This window comes from Heterodontus francisci, chromosome 5, assembly GCF_036365525.1.
Source record: "Heterodontus francisci isolate sHetFra1 chromosome 5, sHetFra1.hap1, whole genome shotgun sequence".
NCBI classification, from domain to species: Eukaryota; Metazoa; Chordata; class Chondrichthyes; order Heterodontiformes; family Heterodontidae; genus Heterodontus; species Heterodontus francisci.
The window spans coordinates 116153769-116172521 of record NC_090375.1 but is presented as its reverse complement, the minus strand read 5'-3'; the positions used below and the strand labels follow the sequence as shown (position 1 = coordinate 116172521).

Sequence of the window (18753 nt, the reverse complement as noted above, 5' to 3'; positions counted from 1 at the left end):
GGAGGAGAGTCGGGGACGAGGGGGGTTGGGGGGGGGGGGGAGGAGAGTCGGGGACGAGGGGGGTTGGGGGGGGGGGGGAGGAGAGTCGGGGACGAGGGGGGTTGGGGGGGGGGGGGAGGAGAGTCGGGGACGAGGGGGGTTGGGGGGGGGGGGGAGGAGAGTCGGGGACGAGGGGGGTTGGGGGGGGGGGGGGGAGGAGAGTCGGGGACGAGGGGGGTTGGGGGGGGGGGGAGAGTCGGGGACGAGGGGGGTTGGGGGGGGTGGAGAGTCGGGGACGAGGGGGGTTGGGGGGGGGGGTGGAGAGTCGGGGACGAGGGGGGTTGGGGGGGGGGGGGAGGAGAGTCGGGGACGAGGGGGGTTGGGGGGGGGGGGGGAGGAGAGTCGGGGACGAGGGGGGTTGGGGGGGGGGGGGAGAGTCGGGGACGAGGGGGGTTGGGGGGGGTGGAGAGTCGGGGACGAGGGGGGTTGGGGGGGGGGGTGGAGAGTCGGGGACGAGGGGGGTTGGGGGGGGGGGGAGAGTCGGGGACGAGGGGGGTTGGGGGGGGGGGGGAGAGTCGGGGACGAGGGGAGTTGGGGGGGGGGGAGAGTCGGGGACGAGGGGGGTTTGGGGGGGGGGAGAGTCGGGGACGAGGGGGGTTTGGGGGGGGGGGGGGAGAGTCGGGGACGAGGGGGGTTTGGGGGGGGGGGGGAGAGTCGGGGACGAGGGGGGTTTGGGGGGGGGGAGAGTCGGGGACGAGGGGGGTTTGGGGGGGGGGAGAGTCGGGGACGAGGGGGGTTTGGGGGGGGGGAGAGTCGGGGACGAGGGGGGTTTGGGGGGGGGGGAGAGTCGGGGACGAGGGGGGTTGGGGGGGGGGGGGAGAGTCGGGGATGGGGGGGGGGGGGTGGGGGGGGGGGAGGGTCGGGGATGGGGGGTGGGGGTGGGGAAGAAAAAGAGTCATGGGGGGGGGGGGGGAAAGAAAAAGAGTCGTTGGGGGGGGGAAAAAGAGTCGTGGGGGGGGGGGGGGGAAAGAGTCGTGGGGGGGGGGAGAAAAGAGTCGTTGGGGGGGGGGGGAAGAAAAAGAGTCGTGGGGGGGGGGAAAGAGTCGTGGGGGGGGGGAGAAAAGAGTCGTTGGGGGGGGGGAAGAAAAAGAGTCGTGGGGGGGGGGGGAAGGAAAAAGAGTCGTGGGGGGGGGGGGGGAAAAAGAGTCGTGGGGGGGGGGAGAAAAAGAGTCGTGGGGTGGGGGGGGGGAAGAGAGTCGTGGGGGGGGGGGAAAAAGAGTCGTGGGGGGGGGTGGGGGGAAGAAGAGTCGTGGTTGGGGGTGGGGGGGGGAAAGAAGAGTCGTGGTTGGGGGTGGGGGAAGAAGAGTCGTGGTTGGGGGGGGGGGGAAAGAAGAGTCGTGGTTGGGGGGGGGGGGAAAGAAGAGTCGTGGTTGGGGGGGGTGGTGGAAAGAAGAGTCGTGGTTGGGGGGGGGGAAGGAAGAAGAGTCGTGGTTGGGGGGGGGGAAGGAAGAAGAGTCGTGGGTGGGGGGAAGAAGAGTCGTGGTTGGGGGGGGGGGAAGAAGAGTCGTGGGGGGGGTGGGAAGAAGAGTCGTGGGGGGGGTGGGAAGAAGAGTCGTGGGGGGGGAGTCGGGGAGGGGGAGTCGGGGACGTCGGGGACAGGGAGGGGGTCGGGGACAGGGAGGGGGGAGTTGACGGAGGGGGGAGTCGGGGACAGGGAGGGCGAGGGGCGGGGGAGTCGGGGACGGGTAGGGGGAGTCGGGGACGGGTAGGGGGAGTCGGGGACGGGTAGGGGGAGTCGGGGACGGGTAGGGGGAGTCGGGGACGGGTAGGGGGAGTCGGGGACGGGTAGGGGGAGTCGGGGACGGGTAGGGGGAGTCGGGGACAGGGAGGGGGAGTCGGGGTGCCAGGGAGGGCGAGGGGAGGGGGAGTCGGGGAGCCACGGAGGAGAGGGGGTGTCGGGGAGCCACGGAGGGCAGGGGGAGTCACGGAGGGCAGGGGGATTCGGGGAGCCACGGAGGGCGAGGGGAGGGGGGTGTCGGGTAGCCACGGAGGGCGAGGGGAGGGGAGGGGGGAGTCGGGTAGCCACGGAGGGCGAGGGGAGGGGAGGGGGGAGTCGGGGAGCCACGGAGGGCGAGGGGAGGGGGGAGTCGGGGAGCCACGGAGGGCGAGGGGAGGGGAGTGGGGGGGGGGTGGGGGGTGGGAGAGAGTCGGGGAGCCACGGACACAGAGTGGGTGGGGGGGAAACAGTGAGAGAGAGCGACCGATGCACAGAGGGACAGACAGACAGACCGAGATTGGGAAAGAGGAAGACACATAGAGGGGGCAGACACACAGTTGCTGCGAGTCGGAACTGCTGCATCCAACCTTCGGGGCGGCTTCGTGGTTTTCCAGTGGGCTTTTTAAAAAAAAACTGAACTGGCAATTCTGATGACATTTACTTCATACTTCATAATTACATGATTTTATTTATTTAGAGATACAGCACTGAAACAGGCCCTTCGGCCCACCGAGTCTGTGCTGACCAAGAACCACCTATTTATACTAACCCTACAGTAATCCCATATTCCCTACCACCTACCTACACTAGGGGCAATTTACAACAGCCAATTTATCTATCACCTGCAAGTCTTTGGCTGTGGGAGGAAACCGGAGCATCCGGTGAAAACCCACGTGGTCACAGGGAGAACTTGCAAACTCCGCACAGGCAGTACCCAGAATTGAACCCGGATCCCTGGAGCTGTGAGGCTGCAGTGCTGTTCACTGTGCCGCCCTAATGTAATAACTGTATTAAATGCTGAAATGTTGGATTGCTGAGGTCACTTTGTTTTTTTTATACAAATGCATTGGTCTACCGTCTTGGCGGTAATCGACAGTAAACAAAGAAAAATCTAATGTTTCTGCACATTTGAAGTGGCCTGGAAGCATTTGCGTTCATTACAGTTCATTAACAATGTTATAATTACATGATTCCTTATCAAAAAAAAATCAGCCTTTTTTGTGTTCTGGCACTAGTTTTCAGACCTTATGGTCTTTGGCCATTCTTGCCCCTGTAGAAGCTCTTCCAATGTGTTTTTAAATTTCATGCTAGTTTACGCTCATATTTTCTCCCTCTTTATCAATTTTTGGGTCATCCTTAACTGGTTTCTAAAATTTTCCCAATCTTCAAGCTTCTTACTCTTGGCAATATCGTAAGCCTTTTTAAATCTAATACTATCCTTCACCTCTTTAGTTAGCTGCAAATGGATCACTTTTCCCATGAGATTTTTATTTCTCAATGGAATGTGTATTCCTAATGCCTCCACTTTCGGACCTGAAAAGTGCCCAGTCTACCTCAAATTACCCTGGAAAGTAAGGTATCTCAAAAGTTGGAGCAACAGGTGTAGATAGCCATGTCACACTGCTACTATGCAGTAGCAAAACAAGTGGTGTTTTCCACGAACAGCATGCTGCCGTCAAGCCAAAATTACATTCTGCTTACTACACAAATGAGTAATGTGGTATAAAAACAGAAAGTGCTGTAAATACTCAGCAGGTCTGGCAACATCTGTGGAGAGAGAAGCATAGTTAACACTTCAGGTCTGTGTCCATCCACAGATGCTGCCAGTCCTGCTGAGTATTTCCAGCACTTTGTTTTTATTTCAGATTTCCAGCATCTGCAGTATTTTGCTTTTATTTGGGTAATGTGAATTCCACTGCCAGTGCGATGCCAGGTGCGTAGGTCGTACGGTCCAACGACTTGTGGATTGTATCAAGCAGCACATCCCTTTGGCTGTTTGCAATAGGCAGAGTATTGACCGTACTCAACTAGCCCATACTTGCAAAACTCCGAACACAACATCTAACGTTAGAGTTGATTCTATGATTGGACTGCACTTACTGAACAATCCCGAGTATGCTAAAATTTTCACTAACAAGCAACTTAAGATCATCAGTCGGGCTTGGAATGTGGCTCACTTGCTAGAAGCTACATATATTCATACGCAGTGACCTGTCCAATGCAGGCAAAAGGAACACATTTGGGCATTGCGCCTTTTCTTGAATTAAAGCGTGGGGATCAACAGTTCACTGGTACATTTTCCATGGCAATGCCTTGACCAGAGTCAACTTGCCAGTCAATCAGCACCCTTTTATGCAGTATAAATTGTTGCTGCCTTTTGAAATTAGGCGTTCTTGTGCCTGTCTTGATGAGTGCAAGATGAAAAGCTTTGACAGCATGTCTTTTTTTTAGCAATACTTAAGTTTTTTACTACCAGGTGAATATTTGAATGTATATTCGTTGAGAATCATGAAATATTTATTTAAATGTTCACCATTGCTTATCTACTGTTCTACCTTTTTAATCTAATTTCTCAATTTTCCACAGTCAGCTTGCCCCTCATACTTTTGTAATTGGCTTTAATTAAGTTTAATATTCTAGTTTTGAACTCATCTATGTCACTGTCTAACTCTGTGAAATGCGTAGTATTATGATCACTCCTCTTCAGAGGATCCCTGACTGAGATTACTAATTAACCCCCTGTCTCCTTACATAAGACAAGATCTAAAATAGCCTCTTCCCTTGTTGGTTCCCTGATGTATTGTTCTAGGAAACAGTCTCGAATGTATTCCATGAACTCCTTCTCCAAGCTACTTTTGCTAATTTCATTTGTGTAATCTTGTGCATCCCCTATTTCCTGTGCCCTCAGTTGTCTGGGCCCCACGCTGTGGAATTCCCTTATTTCTCTGCCCCTCCAGCTCCCTCAATTCTTGTAAGACTCCTTAAAACCCACCTTTCTAACCACGCTTTGGTTTACTCCTTTCCTTTTGTCCATTATGTCTCTGAAGAAATGGATGCTTTTCTATGTTAAAGGCACTATGTAAATGCATTTTGTTATAGTAATCAGTGAAATTTAGAGAATTCATCATTGGAAGTGGGGAATTACTGTCTTGTACCTTCAAGTAACTGATTTAAAAGCTATTTTTATGTTAGCATGATTTGGATTTTGGCAGCTAAGTGTCCATGAGCCGCCCTCCAGCATTTACGTAGTTAAATTTGTTTTGCATAGCTTGACGGCAGATTTTAGACATGGTTTTACTTTGATCTATGAATCTGCCATTAGACTTTGGAAAACTAACAATGCAGGAGCTGGCAAATGGATGTCAGATTTTTGGAATTGGAATTCGAACGAGAGTAATACAATAGTTAAACAAAGTGATACTGAGAACCTCCTGGAAGCAAGCTGCCCACCTGCTGTTTCTACTGTGGATGTTACATGGTGCAGAGAGCAGTAAAGATGTTAGTGAATAACCTTTGGATAAAAGTAGTTCCTTTGTTTGAGAAATGCATAGGGTGCAGATAAAACTCCCTCAAGCAATACAAATTTTGATGAGTCACTGCTGTAGGTGAAATTTCATCAGGGAGTACCAGGCTGTGCCTAATTAAGTCCTCCTGTTTGGATTGAGAAAGACATCTCAGTAACTTGCTGCTGTTGGATTTTGAAATGGTGGTACACTTAAAAAAAAAAATTACTGTAATTTCCCCAGCTGAAGCAACTTAGTCACATACTCTGACTTGAAATGCAGGATGCCTTAAATTAATTTTTAAAAATTTATTAATGGGATACGGACATCACTAGCTATGCCAGCAGTTATTGCCCATCCCTAACTGCCCTTGAGAAGGTAGAGGTGAGCCATCTTCTTGAACTGCTGCAGTCCATGTGGGGTAGGTACACCAACAGTGCTGTTAGGAAGGGAGTTCCAGGATTTTGACCCAGCAACAGTGAAGGAATGGGGGTATAGTTCCAAGTCAGGATGGTGTGTGACTTGGAGTGGGACTTTCAGGTGGTGGTGTTCCCATGCAACTGCTGCCCTTGTCCTTCTAGGTGGTGGAGGTCGTGGGTTTGGAAGGTGCTGTCTAAGGAACCTTGGTGCACTGCTGCATTGCATTTTGTGGATGGTACACACTGCTGCCACTGTGTGTCGGTGGTGGAGGGATTGGATGTTTGTTGATGGGGTGCCAATCAAGCAGGCTGCTTTGGCCTGGATGGTGTTGAGCTTCTTGAGTGTTGTTGGAGCTGCACCCATCCAGGCAAGTGTAGAATATTCCATCACACTCCTGACTGTGATTTGTACATAGTGCAGTTCTTTGGGGAGTCAGGAGGTGAGTAGCCTCTGACCTGCTTTTGTAGCCACGGTATTTATATGGCTACTCTGGTTCAGTTTCTGGTCACAAATAACTCCCAGGATGATGTTAGTGGGGGATTCAACGATTATAATGCTATTAAATGTCATGGGGAGATGGTTAGATTCTCTTTTGTTTGGGATAGTCACTGTCTGGCACTTGTGTGGCGCTAATGTTACTTGCCACTTATCAGCCCAAACGTGGATATTGTGCGGGTTTTGCTGCATTTCTACACGGACTGCTTCAGTATCTGAGGAGCCGCAAATGGTGCTGAACATTGTGCAATCATTAGCGAACATCCCCATTTCTGACCTTATGATTGAAGGAAGGTCATTGATGAAGCAGCTGAAGATGCTTGGGCCAGGACACTACCCTGAGGAGCTCCTGCAGTGATGTCCTGGAGCTGAGATGATTGACCTCCAAAAACCACAACCATCTTCCTTTGTGCTAGGTATGACTCCAACCAGCAGAGAGTTATCCTCCTGATTCTCATTGACTCCAGTTTTGCTAGGGCTCCTTGATGGCATACTTGATCAAATGCTACCTTGATGTCAAGGGCAGTCACTCTCACCTCACCTCTTGAGTTCAGCTCTTTTGTATCACATGTTGTCATTTTTTTTTAAAATCAGAGAATCATCTGGCATAGGAGGTCGTCATTTGGCCCATCTTGCCTGTGTGGCATTTTGAAAGTGAGTTCCCCATAGGCCGGTAATTTATTTCCCTTCACATATTTATTCAATTTCCTTTTGAAAGATATTAGAATGGATTTTGTGGTCAGCAGCTAAATGGCAGCACTCACTGCTGACCTCTCAGAAAGCTGCTCACAAAGCTCTAGTGATCTCTCTGGTATGGATTTCACCTCTCCTGAGAATTTCATTCTGGCACCAGCTATTGAGGATCTCTGACTTCCAGTAGCAGTGTTGTTATCAAGAAGGCTAAGCGGTCAATCGCATTGAAGAATTCTAATCGAGAGCAAAGCAGGAAATTACAAGCTGGTTTATCATTCACTTTTTATAATTTTATTGAAAGGAAAATAAAGATTGAGACATACACATGGGATTAAGGTAGAAGGTGAAATATTTTTCTTGTAAGTTTGCTTGTTAAAGGTCCACTGGATTTTAATCATGGAATGGTGAAGTTTGACATTGCATAAACATAAAATAGTTTTTCAGGGCCAGAGAGGTTGTTTGGCAGTGATTATGACTTAGTATGCTGTTTAAAAACACAGTTATACCTCATTCAACAAGTCATAGAATTTTCAAGGTGTTTTACAGTGGGAAAAATAGAGCAAATTCAATGGTTTCTAATTGGTATCCATCTGCAAGAACTTCAACAGCACACCCTGTCAGAACCATTGACAGCAATTTCTGAATTTTTGTGTTTAACTGCACATGTGCAGACGTCAGAAGTTGCTGTTCGTTTCACAGAGTAATTATGGCAAAAGCTGACCGCTTTGCAGTCATTACAGCTGCAAAATCCGACCCAAATTGGAATCTGCTTCCGCCACCCTTTCAGGCAGTGCATTCCAGGTCGTAACTCGCTGTGTAAATTTTATTTTTATCCCAGTTGAATTTGGTTCTTTTGCCAACTAACAAAATCTGTGTCCTCTCATTACCAATTCGTCTGTAATGACATTTTCTCCTTATTTACTCGATGAAAACCTTTCATGATTTCCTCTCTTTCAAATCTCCCCTTAACCTTCTCTGTTCTAAGGAGGACAACCCCCAGTTTCTCTAGTCTCTCCATGTAACTGAAGTCTTTCTTACCTAGTACCATGCTAATATGTCTGCTCTACACTCTCTAAGGTCTTGCTTGACATTCTTCCTAAACTGTAGTACCCAGAGTTGACCACAGTACACCAGCTGAGCCCTAACCAATATTGTAATATTTTCGTATAACTTTTCTGTTGTCTTGTTCTATGCTTGTAAAGCCAACAGCCTCAGGTTTCAGTGTTCCTGCACCCCCTTTAACATTATATCATTTAGTTTATATTGCCTCTCCTCATTCTTCCTGCCAAAATAAATCATTTTTAGGCCAGCATAACACATGCAAGACATGATTATAGACTGCTTAGTGCTAGGCTTTATGTCAGAAACATTGCAAATATTTAATGCACCAAACAAGGCAATTACACTTCTGTTACTAATTATTTTTAGAGATTAACCCATTAAATTGCACTGTAAAAGTAATTGCATCTATCATTTCTATTGTTGCGTTTTTAATGCTTTAATTCAAGCTGCCAAGTGATGCATGCAACAGTTTTTGATGCTTATGTGATATTTTGACTAAATGTAATCACTAAAGCATTTATTTACTTTTCCCTTTTACTAAAAGCTGCTTCAGTAAATGGTATTGCAGTGGCCATTAAAATAATTCAGGCTTTGTATTGTATTTTAGTTATTGTCCTTTGAGTTTACTTTTCCTTTCTGCAGAGGAGAAAATAGTAAAGTAAGCCTGGAAAGAAAGTGAGCATACAATAACATGTCTTAAGACCCAGATTTTTTTTTTAAAGCATCTTCTGCTGAAACGTTCTTTTGGAAAGCTGGAATATAATCAAACATTTGGGCACTAATAAAGCAATGCATTATTATAATCTTTACTGTCCTATTTTAAAAACAAATGTTGAAAATGAATAATATTTGTGTTTCCTTTAGTCCTCCCCATGCAGAAGTGAAGGCTGCTTCTGGGACCTTGCCGCCAGTCAAGTCAAAGGCAAACTTTATTGAAGCAGACAAGTATTTTCTCCCTTTTGAGTTGGCATGTCAGTCGAAATGTCCCCGCATAGTCAGCACATCTCTTGACTGTTTACAGGTTTGTATTATATTCTTGTGTTTGAAATGTTAATAAGTTCATTATTTTTAAAAACTGTGTAAGGAGGCTGTAAAAATGCCATTTGAAATTATGTTTCAGTTGAATGCAATTTATAACACTTGAAGAAGTGTGGCTCGGTTGGCACTCTTTCAGTGTTGTCCACTAGAAATCGCTGACTAGCCATAGGTGCTAATATTAGTAGAAAATGCCTTGCATACAGTGCAGGTAAAGGTACTTCTCATGCATACTTACTTAACTGTCTATCACCATTCAGTGACCTTTATCTCTTTTTCTTAACCGGAGTTTAGAATTTTGGCATGAATTTGTCACACACAGCACATCTTAGTGCAGCTTGAGTTTTTCTCCAGTAGTTGTGAGTGATACTTTGATTTCAGCAGAGGTCTCACAGAGAATGTTGACTTGCACAACGAGATGTGCCAGACCTGCGGCTACTCTCCATCCAGAATGATTTTTGTTAAAGCTGCTCTTTTGGGTCTGAAAGTCAGAAACAGCAGGGGTGTCCAACCTTTTCGGGTGAAGGGCCACATTACAATTTTTGTCCTACATTGGAGGCCAATGAGCAAATTTTGGAAAGATAAAGGCATTAGATAGAAATTTATTGTTAATCTAAACAACAAAAATGTGCATTTTTGTGAACAAGCTTTAAATGTGAAGACTAATTTATTTATTTACTTTCTTGTCACTATGTTGAACACTGATTAGTGAGATACCTGACATTGTTTTTGCTTGCACAAGTAGTCAATGTCTGCCCACACACTTCATCTAGTATTCCGGACAGATGTCCATCTGACAGAGTGATCTTGATCGCTCGCTCTCTGTGCGTCTGAGTCATTGTGTGCTGCTTGCCCTTAACCATGATATGCTGTGTTGGAGCTGCTTGATGTTGGAACAGTTGATTACCCTTTCTCATTTAGATTCCTCAAAATTAGAATCATATAGCACAGAAGGAGGCAATTCATCCCGTTATACCTGTGCTGCCTCGTTCCCTATGGCCCAGAAAATTTTTCTTTTTGAAGTATGTATTCAATTCCCTTTTGAAAGTTACTATAGAATCTGCTTTCACCACCTTTTCTGACAGTGCATTCCAGATCATCATAACTCACTGCATTCAAAAAAAAATTCTCCTCATCTCCACTTTAGTACATTTGCCAATTATCTTAAAATTGTGTCCTCTACCTACTGACCCGCCTGCCAGTGGAAATGGCTTCTCTTATTTACTCCATTAAAACAAACTTCCATAATTTTGTAAACCTCTATTAACCTTCCCTTAACCTTTCTGCTCTAAAGAGAAGAATCCCAGCTTTTCTAGTCTCTTCGCACAACTGAAGCTCCTCAACCCTAGTACCATTATAGTAAATCTCCTCTGCGCCTTCTCCTTCCTAATATGTGGTGCGCAGAATTGAACACAATAGTCCCAACTGAGGCATAACCAATGTTATAGAAGTCTTATCTTCATTTGTTGTACTAGATGCGTATACGCATGCTCTACTATCTTTTTTTTTTCAAATTTAAACTTAGGATGACAATAGATAAAGAGGAGATACTTAAGAGATTTGCACTAAAAGTGGAAAAGTTGTGTGGTTCAAATGGGATGCATCCTGGGTTACTGAGGGAAGCAAGGGTGGCAATTGCAGAGGCTCCCCACAATCTTCAAATCCTTATATATGGGGATGGTGCCAGAGGACCGGTGGATTGCAAATGCTGCATTCCTGTTCAGAAAAGGGGAGAAAGATAAACCCATCAATTACAGACTAGTGTCAGCGATGGGGAAAGCTTTATAGAGACAATAATCCAGGAAAAAATTAATTGGCAGTTGGAAAACTATGGGTTCATAATGACAGCACAGGTTTGTTAAAGGCAAATCGTGTTTGACTAACTAACTTGGTTGAGTTATTTGAAGTAATGGAGAGGGTAGTATGGTTGATGATTGTATGGTCTTTCAAAGTTTGCCAAAGTACCACACAATAGACTTGTAAACAAAATTAAAGCCCATAGGATTAAAGGGACAATGGCTGTGTGGATAGGAAATGTGGCTAAGGGGCAGAAATCAGAGCAGTGGTGAATGGTTGTTTTTCAGACTGGAGGGAAGTATACAGTGGTATTGCCCGGTGGATCAATGCTGTTTTTGATATATTAATGACCTGGATATGGCATATAGGGAATGATGTCAAATTTTGCAGATGAACAAAACTTGGTAATGTTACATACAGTGAGGAACATATTAAAATTCAGGAAGGCATAGACGGAATGGTGAAATGATTGAATTCAAACACTTGAGAAGTGTGAAGTGATACATTTTGGTAGGAAGAATGAGGAGATGTAATATAGAATAATTGATACAATTTTGAAGTGAGTGCAGGGACAGAGACTTGCTGTATGTAAACAATTCTTTTGAAGGTGGCAGGACAAGTTGAGAAGGCTGTTTTTAAAAAAAAAAGCAGATGGATCCTTGGCTTTATTCATAGATGCATATTGTACAAAATCAAGGAAGTTACGCCAAACCTTCAACAAACAGTGGTTAGGCCTCAGCTAGAGTATTGTGCACAATTTTGGACATCACACTTTAGGAAGGATGTCAAGGCCTTGAAGAGGGTGTGGAAGAGATTTACTGGAATGTTACTAGGGATTTGGGAGTTATGTGGAGAGACTGGAAATTTTTCTTTTCTGCTTGGAGCAAAAAAAGGTTAAGAGGAAATGTGATCAATATGTTTAAAAGCATGAAGGGTTTTCATAGAGTAAATAAGGAGAAGTTGGGTCCAGTGGCAGAAGGGTCAGTAACCAGAGGACACAGATTTAAGGTGAAAAGCAAAAGAATCAATGGTGACATGAGGAACAAAAATTCCACAGCAAGTCATTGTGATCTAGGATGCACTGCCTGAAAGTATAGTGGAAGCAGATTCAATAGTAACTTTCAAAAGGGAATTGGATAAATACTTGAAATGTACAGGGCTGTGGGAAAGGAAGAAGGGAGTGGGACCAATTGGCTAGCTCTTTCAAGGAGTTGGCCAAGTGGTGGCCTCCTGTGCTATATCATGCTATAATTTTATGATTAAAAACATAGAATGCTACGACTCTCAACTTATCATTCCTTTAGTAGTTTAGCCACCAATGACAGTGAGGACACTTCTTTATCTTTGCTTTGATCAGATGTACATGATGCTATGCATTGGAAAAAATGCTGTCAACTGGTATTGGTATTACAACTTTTGACTCACTGTATTATGTTCTACATTGACAAAGGGATAAACCTTGAACTCACAGGATTATCCTGACACATGATGTGCGTTGGCACCTTCCATCTATGAAAAATGATGGACACGCAGCAAACAACTCATTTAGGTGGGGTGTCTTATCTTGTACTGTTGCTGATGGCTGTGAAGGTCAATTCTTGATGGGCAGGTTCTGCCACAAGTGCCGTACGTGAAGCTGCCAAGTGACACTGAGATAAAACAAGAAATGCTGGAAATACTCAGCAGGTCTGGCAGCATCTGTGGAAAGAGAAGCAGAGTTAACGTTTCGGGTCAGTGACCCTTTTTCGGAACAGACACAGAGTTGTTGTTTGGCATTGGCGCCTGTTGCCAAGCTGATACAGCCGCTGATCGTTGTGGTAGTGCAGTCCAGTCCACAGGATGTGTCGCCATTTCCCTCTTTGGCCAGCTAGTGACTCCTAGGTGTGCTAGTCGACATTTAGGGCCTTCATGTCACTCTTGCAAGCATCCTTGAAGTGGAGCTTTGGGAGCCCCACTGGTCGTCTGGCCTCAGTTTCCTTAACATGCAGAAGGTCCTTGGGTATGCGACAGTCTTCCATCCTCCGGACATGTCCAATCCACTGAAGCCGCCTCAGTTTGATTAATGCTAACATACTTGGGAGCTCTGCCTTTGAGAAGACTGCCGCGTTTGTGATTTTGTCCTGCGATGTGCTGTTGACCGTGAAGATGGAAATGGTTGAGCTTCTTTCCTGATAGCTGAAAGTCGCCCATATTTCACAGCCATACAGCAAGGTGCTGAGAACACAAACCTCGTGCGCATTTTGTGAGTCAGCCAAAGGTGTAGCTGCTTTCCCTATGTGTGTACCATGCTCAGCATTAAGGGACAGATTGTCTGTCACTGTGGACCCAAGGTAGCAGAATTTGCTAACCACTTCCAGTGGGTGTTGTTTAGTGTGATCAGGGGCTGCGATGCAAATTCTTGTCCCATGACCATGGTTTTTTAATGCTTGTAGACGAGGAGAACAAGTTACAAGCATGGGAGAGACAGTCCATGAGTCTTTGTAGCTGAGTTTCCGTGCTAGCGACTAACACAGCATCACCAGTATAATGGAGTTCTCTGATGAGGATGGAATGTGTTTTCGTCTTTGCTTTCAGCCTGATATTTGTAGAGCTTTCCATCTGACCTTGTGTGCAAGTAGACTCCTATCTGCAGGAAAGGCCAAGGTCCGGTGCATGGCGAAGAAAATGCCAGAGTGGGGGCTCGGACACAACCCTGTTTTGCTTCATTCTGAAATTCTTGGAAATGGAGCTGTCAAACTGTACGGTGCAGTGCATGTGGTCATAGAAGGAGCGGATGAGACTGGTGGACAGCCAATTTTTCCCAAAATCTTGACGATCCCTGCTCTGCTGACTGTGTTGAATGCCTCGTGAGATCTGCGAAAGTAAGGTAAAGGGGTATACTCTGTTCCCTACATTTCTCTTGGAGCTGGTGTATGGAGAAGATCATGTCCACAGCAGGTCTGCTAGCACGGAAACAGCACTGTGCTTCTGGGTACACTTGGTCTGCAAGTAAATGGAGTCTTTTAAGTATGATCCTAGCAAAGGCCTTCCCTGTGATGCTGAGGAGTGAGATGCCCCTGTAGTTGTTGCAGTCTTCACTGCCGCTGTTGTATTTGTATAGTGTGATGATTTTGGAGTCCCGCGACTCCTGTGGAACAGAGCCTACTTCCTAGCAGAGGAGAAGGTCATAATGGTGTGGCAATAGATGGGACTTTGCTTGCTTGAGCAGTTTGACTGGGATAACATAATCTAAAATTGAAAATTTAGTTTGATCGCTAGCTGTCCATTTTCTGTTATCAAATTAGGATGCAAATTAGGTAACTGTTTAAAATTTCAACCTTGCCTGAACGTAAACTGCCCTTAGGGAATTCTGAAGCTATCACAATAATATAAAAGAAAAATGCTGCGGATGCTGGAAATCTGAAGCTGTCACCTTTGGCCCCTGCACATACTCCATACCTTAACCATCAAGTCTATCCTTTGACTGACCCATTGTCTCGGGTTGTACCAGACTATTTGGAACCTTAGGTCCTATTCGATTCTGAGCTGAGTTTCCAGCCCCATACCATTCGCACCATAAAGACTGCCTACTTCCAGCGCTGTAACATAGTCTGTCTTTGCCCTACCTCAGCCTATCTGGTGCAAAAGCCCTAATTGAGCTCGACACCATCTGGTGCCAAAATCCTCATTGGACTCAACTATTCTAATATTCCCCTAGTTGGCCTCCCATCCTCCACAAACTTCAGCTCATCCAAACCTCTGCTGCCCATTTTCTAACCTGCACAAACTCCTGCTTACCAATCATCCTTGTCGCCACTGGCCTGCATTGGGTCTTGGTTCCCCCGATGTCTCTACTTCAAAATTTGCATCCTCATGTTTAAATTCTTCCGTGGCTATGCCACTGCCTAGCTCTGTAACCTTCAAATTGTTTATTTAAAGGTTTAGAAGCAATTTTTCCCAATAGTTGAAAAAACTGACATTAAAAGCAAAATACTGCAGATGCTGGAAATCTGAAATCACAAGAAGTCCTGGCAATACTCAGCAGGTCAGGCAGCATCTGTGAGAAGAGAAACAGAGTTAACTTTTCAGGTCTGTGACCTTTCATCTGATTTCATCTGAAATGTTATCTCTGCTGCTCTCATTATATTGTTGCATTATGCTGTCCATGTGGATATACTTTTCTTGGCACTTGAGTTGTAGCAAATCAACATATTGGAGAACCAATGCATAATGCCATGCAGTGGTGGTATACAATTCATTTCTGCCCACTTAACTGAACTCCCAATCTCAGTGATGTCACTGGGGGGGGTCGGGGACATTGAGCAGAGGGTTTTTCATAGGGAGGGAAGAAAAGCGAGATGAAAAGGTATCTGAGTTCTCTTGCTGGAATAACTAAGCATTGTACAAAGGTAACTTTCCAACTAAGGCAGTGCAATTTTTAGATGATTTTTCATGATTGCAATAACCAGAGATAGAATTTACAGGTTATGGGCTATAAATTTGTTCGAATCTGTATGATGTTGAAAAAGACTAAACTAAAGAATGTGATTTTGTTTTGCTTTTGATCAAATGCTAACTTGTTGCCGCCTTTCATGCAGAAATTAATTGCCTATGGGCACCTCACTGGTAATGCCCCAGACAGTACAACGCCTGGCAAGAAATTAATTGATAGAATCATAGAGACAATATGTGGCTGCTTTCAAGGCCCACAAACAGACGAAGGTGTTCAACTACAGATAATTAAGGTAATATTATAGTATTTGAGCCTTCCTGTGTTGAGTGGAGACTTTAGAAAGATTTTTATGAATGTTTTCATTGCATTAATAGTGCTACGTACATGCAGTTCTTTCATTTATAACTAATTTAGTAAACCTATTTAAGAAATTAAATGGCGTATTTAGATGGCTAATAAAGAAACCACACAAATTAAGCTAAAAGCTGAGCATGTTTTATATCAAGGTGGAGAAAACGTTTCTTTATTGCCGCAAGTGCAAGTTAGTTGGAAGATTTCCTCCCCAGATTGTTAATGAGATATCAACTGGGTTTTGAAGGCCTTATAGATGAGATGTTGTAATTAGAAATAAATGATTCAGTTGAATAATTATTTTATAGAGGTATACGAGAATTAACTCTACTGGCCACATGGATAGTCTGGCACCTGGATTCTAGTTCTCACTTTTACCACAGCCTACCTGCAACTTAAACATGAAATGATTTATTACTGTAATATTAAAAATTTGCGCAAGTAACATATCACATGATGACACGAAGTTAAAATTATTACACACGCTGCTGATACTGAAAAATATGGGCATTTTTGCATTATTAACCACTTAAAAAAAAACCTGCTTTAGATTCACGTAACCTTATCCTTTGCTCTCCATAAACCTCTTGATCCCAAATAATTATATATAAAGATATTTATCCTCTGTCGTCTGGGCAGGTAATACTTGTTTAAGGCTCAAGTATGCTTAGCGTTTTATATTTTCCTTCCTGCTTTTTTCTGTTATTCACAAGATTATAAAACAATTCTGCCTTCCCCACCCTCCTCCAACAAATCTCGTGACTTTTAGTGTAAAATTGCCCTTCTCTAGGACCTAGTAAAATACCAATCCCCGCAGCAACAATCTGAAAAATCAGTGACCTATGCTTTTTATCCTTTGATTTTATCATTAAATGACCAATTTTATGAATAAATGTAGTCTTTTTTCTTAGGTTTTTTTTACATTACACTATTATCAATTTGGAACATGGCAAAATAGAAACAGGAGCAGGCCATTTAGCCCCTTGAGCCTGTTCTGCCATTCAATGAGATCATGGCTGATCTATGACCTAACAGTATACACCAGCCCTTTTTCTCATATCCCTTAATACATCTGGTTAACTAAAATTTATTAATCTCAGTTCCAAAATTAACAATTAATCTAGCATGAATTGTCTTTTGCAGAAGAAAGTGTGAAATTTCTACCACTTTTTGTTTGTAGAAGTGTTTCCTAATTTCACTCCTGAAAGCTCTGACTAATTTTTTGACTGAACCCCCTAGTCCGAGACTCCACAACCAGCGGAAATAGTTTGCCTCAATCTGCCCTACCTGTTCCCTTTAATATCTTGAAGATTTCAATCAAATCACTCCTTAACCTTCTAAATTCCATGGAATACAACCCTATTTTGTATGATCTCTCCTGGTAATTTAACCCTTGGAATCTAGGTGTCATTCTGGTCAATCAATGCTGCACTCCTAATATCAGTATATCCTTCCTAAGGTGTGGTACCCAGCATTGCTCGCAGTACTTCACGTGGTCTAACCAGGGCTTTGTATAGGTGAAGCATGACTTCTACTTTCTTTTCTATTCCTCTCAATACAAAAGCCAGCATGTCATTTGCCTTCCTGATTATTTTGTACCTGTTGATATTTTAATGATCTGTGTGCCTGGGTCTCCATGTCTCTCTTGACCTCCACTGTTTCTGGCTTTTCACCTTTTAGAAAGTACCCTGTTCTGTCCTTTTTAGGTTCAGAATGGATGACCTCATTTTCCTATATTGAAATCCATTTACCACAGTTTTAACCCGGCAAGGACTCGATGGGTCAAATGGTGACGTCCTGGGCTGTAATGATTCTATGACTCAGCCCATTCACTTAATCTATCAATATCTCTTGGTAATTTTTGTTTCCATCTACTGCAAATACTGTTACGACGGTGCTTCTATATTTTTTGTTAACTTTTTTGAGTACTCGTATCTTGCAATTATGGACATTGTTTTATTTGTGAAAACTGCAAAGGATTCCATGGATTTTTTTTTCACTGGGGTCATTGAAAGGACACTGAGGGGACTTGGGTTGTAAACAATCCTTACTGGAAGTCACCTGTCTTCAGATAAATACCCAGCAGGGGCTTTTTACACTGAGGGGAGATGATTATTGAGAAGTGACAGGTCAAGATTTATCGGGGTCTGCAGGCTTGATTCTTGAGATTGTTTTTGGTTTCGGTTTGGACAGTGTTCTGAAAGGCATTTAAGAATCAACCTGCCACTGACAAAGCCCCAGCTCAGCTTTTTTCCATCTCTTTGAAAAGCTCTTTGAAGCAGGTGTAAGAAATAGAGAAATTGATGCTGCATTTCTCCTGGAAAAGCCTGCCAGAAACCCCTGATGCCGCATTTCTTCTGGAAAGCCTGCCAAACTGATCCTCAACATTGCCAGAAAAGAACTGTTTTTAGGAAGATCCCAGTGACAGCCGTCTACGCATATTTAGTACGCCAAACCAAAAAGGGACAACTGACATCTTTTCATATTTTCTCTTTTTTTTTCTTCAAGAATTAGCAAGTATTTGGCCAAAGTATTCCTTTTTGCCTTTTTTTGTAACGGAGTTCTAAAGAGAAAACCTCTATTTTTTGGTTAACTGATGTGTGTGTGAGGGGCTAACTTTCATATTCCAGTCTGTGTTAACGCTGTGCTTCATTGCTGGTTAAGTCTCATTTTATAATAAACTGATAATTTTATTGTTTATTAAGGAAACCTGGTTGGGGTATTTTATTCTGGGATAAAAATAGAGTCTATGATTGACTGTATTGGTAACTGGGTAAACATTTAAATATATGTTGTGACCTGTAGAGAAGTGGAACTAAAAAAATAGTACACTCCTGCTGCCTCAGTCATTAATATACTGATGCAAAGTAATTATTCAACATGTCTGCTGTTTCCTTATTTTCATTGGTAATATCACTGTCAGTTTTTAAGCGGCCCACATTGCTCCTGAGCACCCCCTTTTCCCGAATATAATTGTAAACATTTTTGTGTTGATTTTGTTATAAATTCTAAGTTTTTTTTTTTCCCCCATACTCCCTTTTTGTATCTCTGATGATCTCTTTTACCATCCTTTGCTGTTATTTAAATCTTAAACCATTTGCCAAGATCTGTGCTTTATTTTTGCATTTTTGTATGCTTTTTCTTTTAGTTTTATGTTGTCTCTTACCTCTTCAGTTGTCCATGGCTGTTTTTTCTGGCAAGCAGAACTC

The 18753-nt window shown here is 44.2% G+C and overlaps 1 protein-coding gene across 2 annotated transcripts in view; it reads left to right on the top strand.

The window, feature by feature from the left end:
* Positions 1-18753, top strand: part of arfgef1 (ADP-ribosylation factor guanine nucleotide-exchange factor 1 (brefeldin A-inhibited)) — a 327463-nt gene that overhangs the window by 78265 nt on the left and 230445 nt on the right. For both annotated transcript variants that reach the window (XM_068031959.1, XM_068031958.1), the window contains exons 3-4: positions 8794-8950; positions 15339-15485. In XM_068031959.1, coding sequence (XP_067888060.1) covers positions 8794-8950; positions 15339-15485 — 304 coding nt within the window. The remainder of the gene's footprint in view (positions 1-8793; positions 8951-15338; positions 15486-18753) is intronic.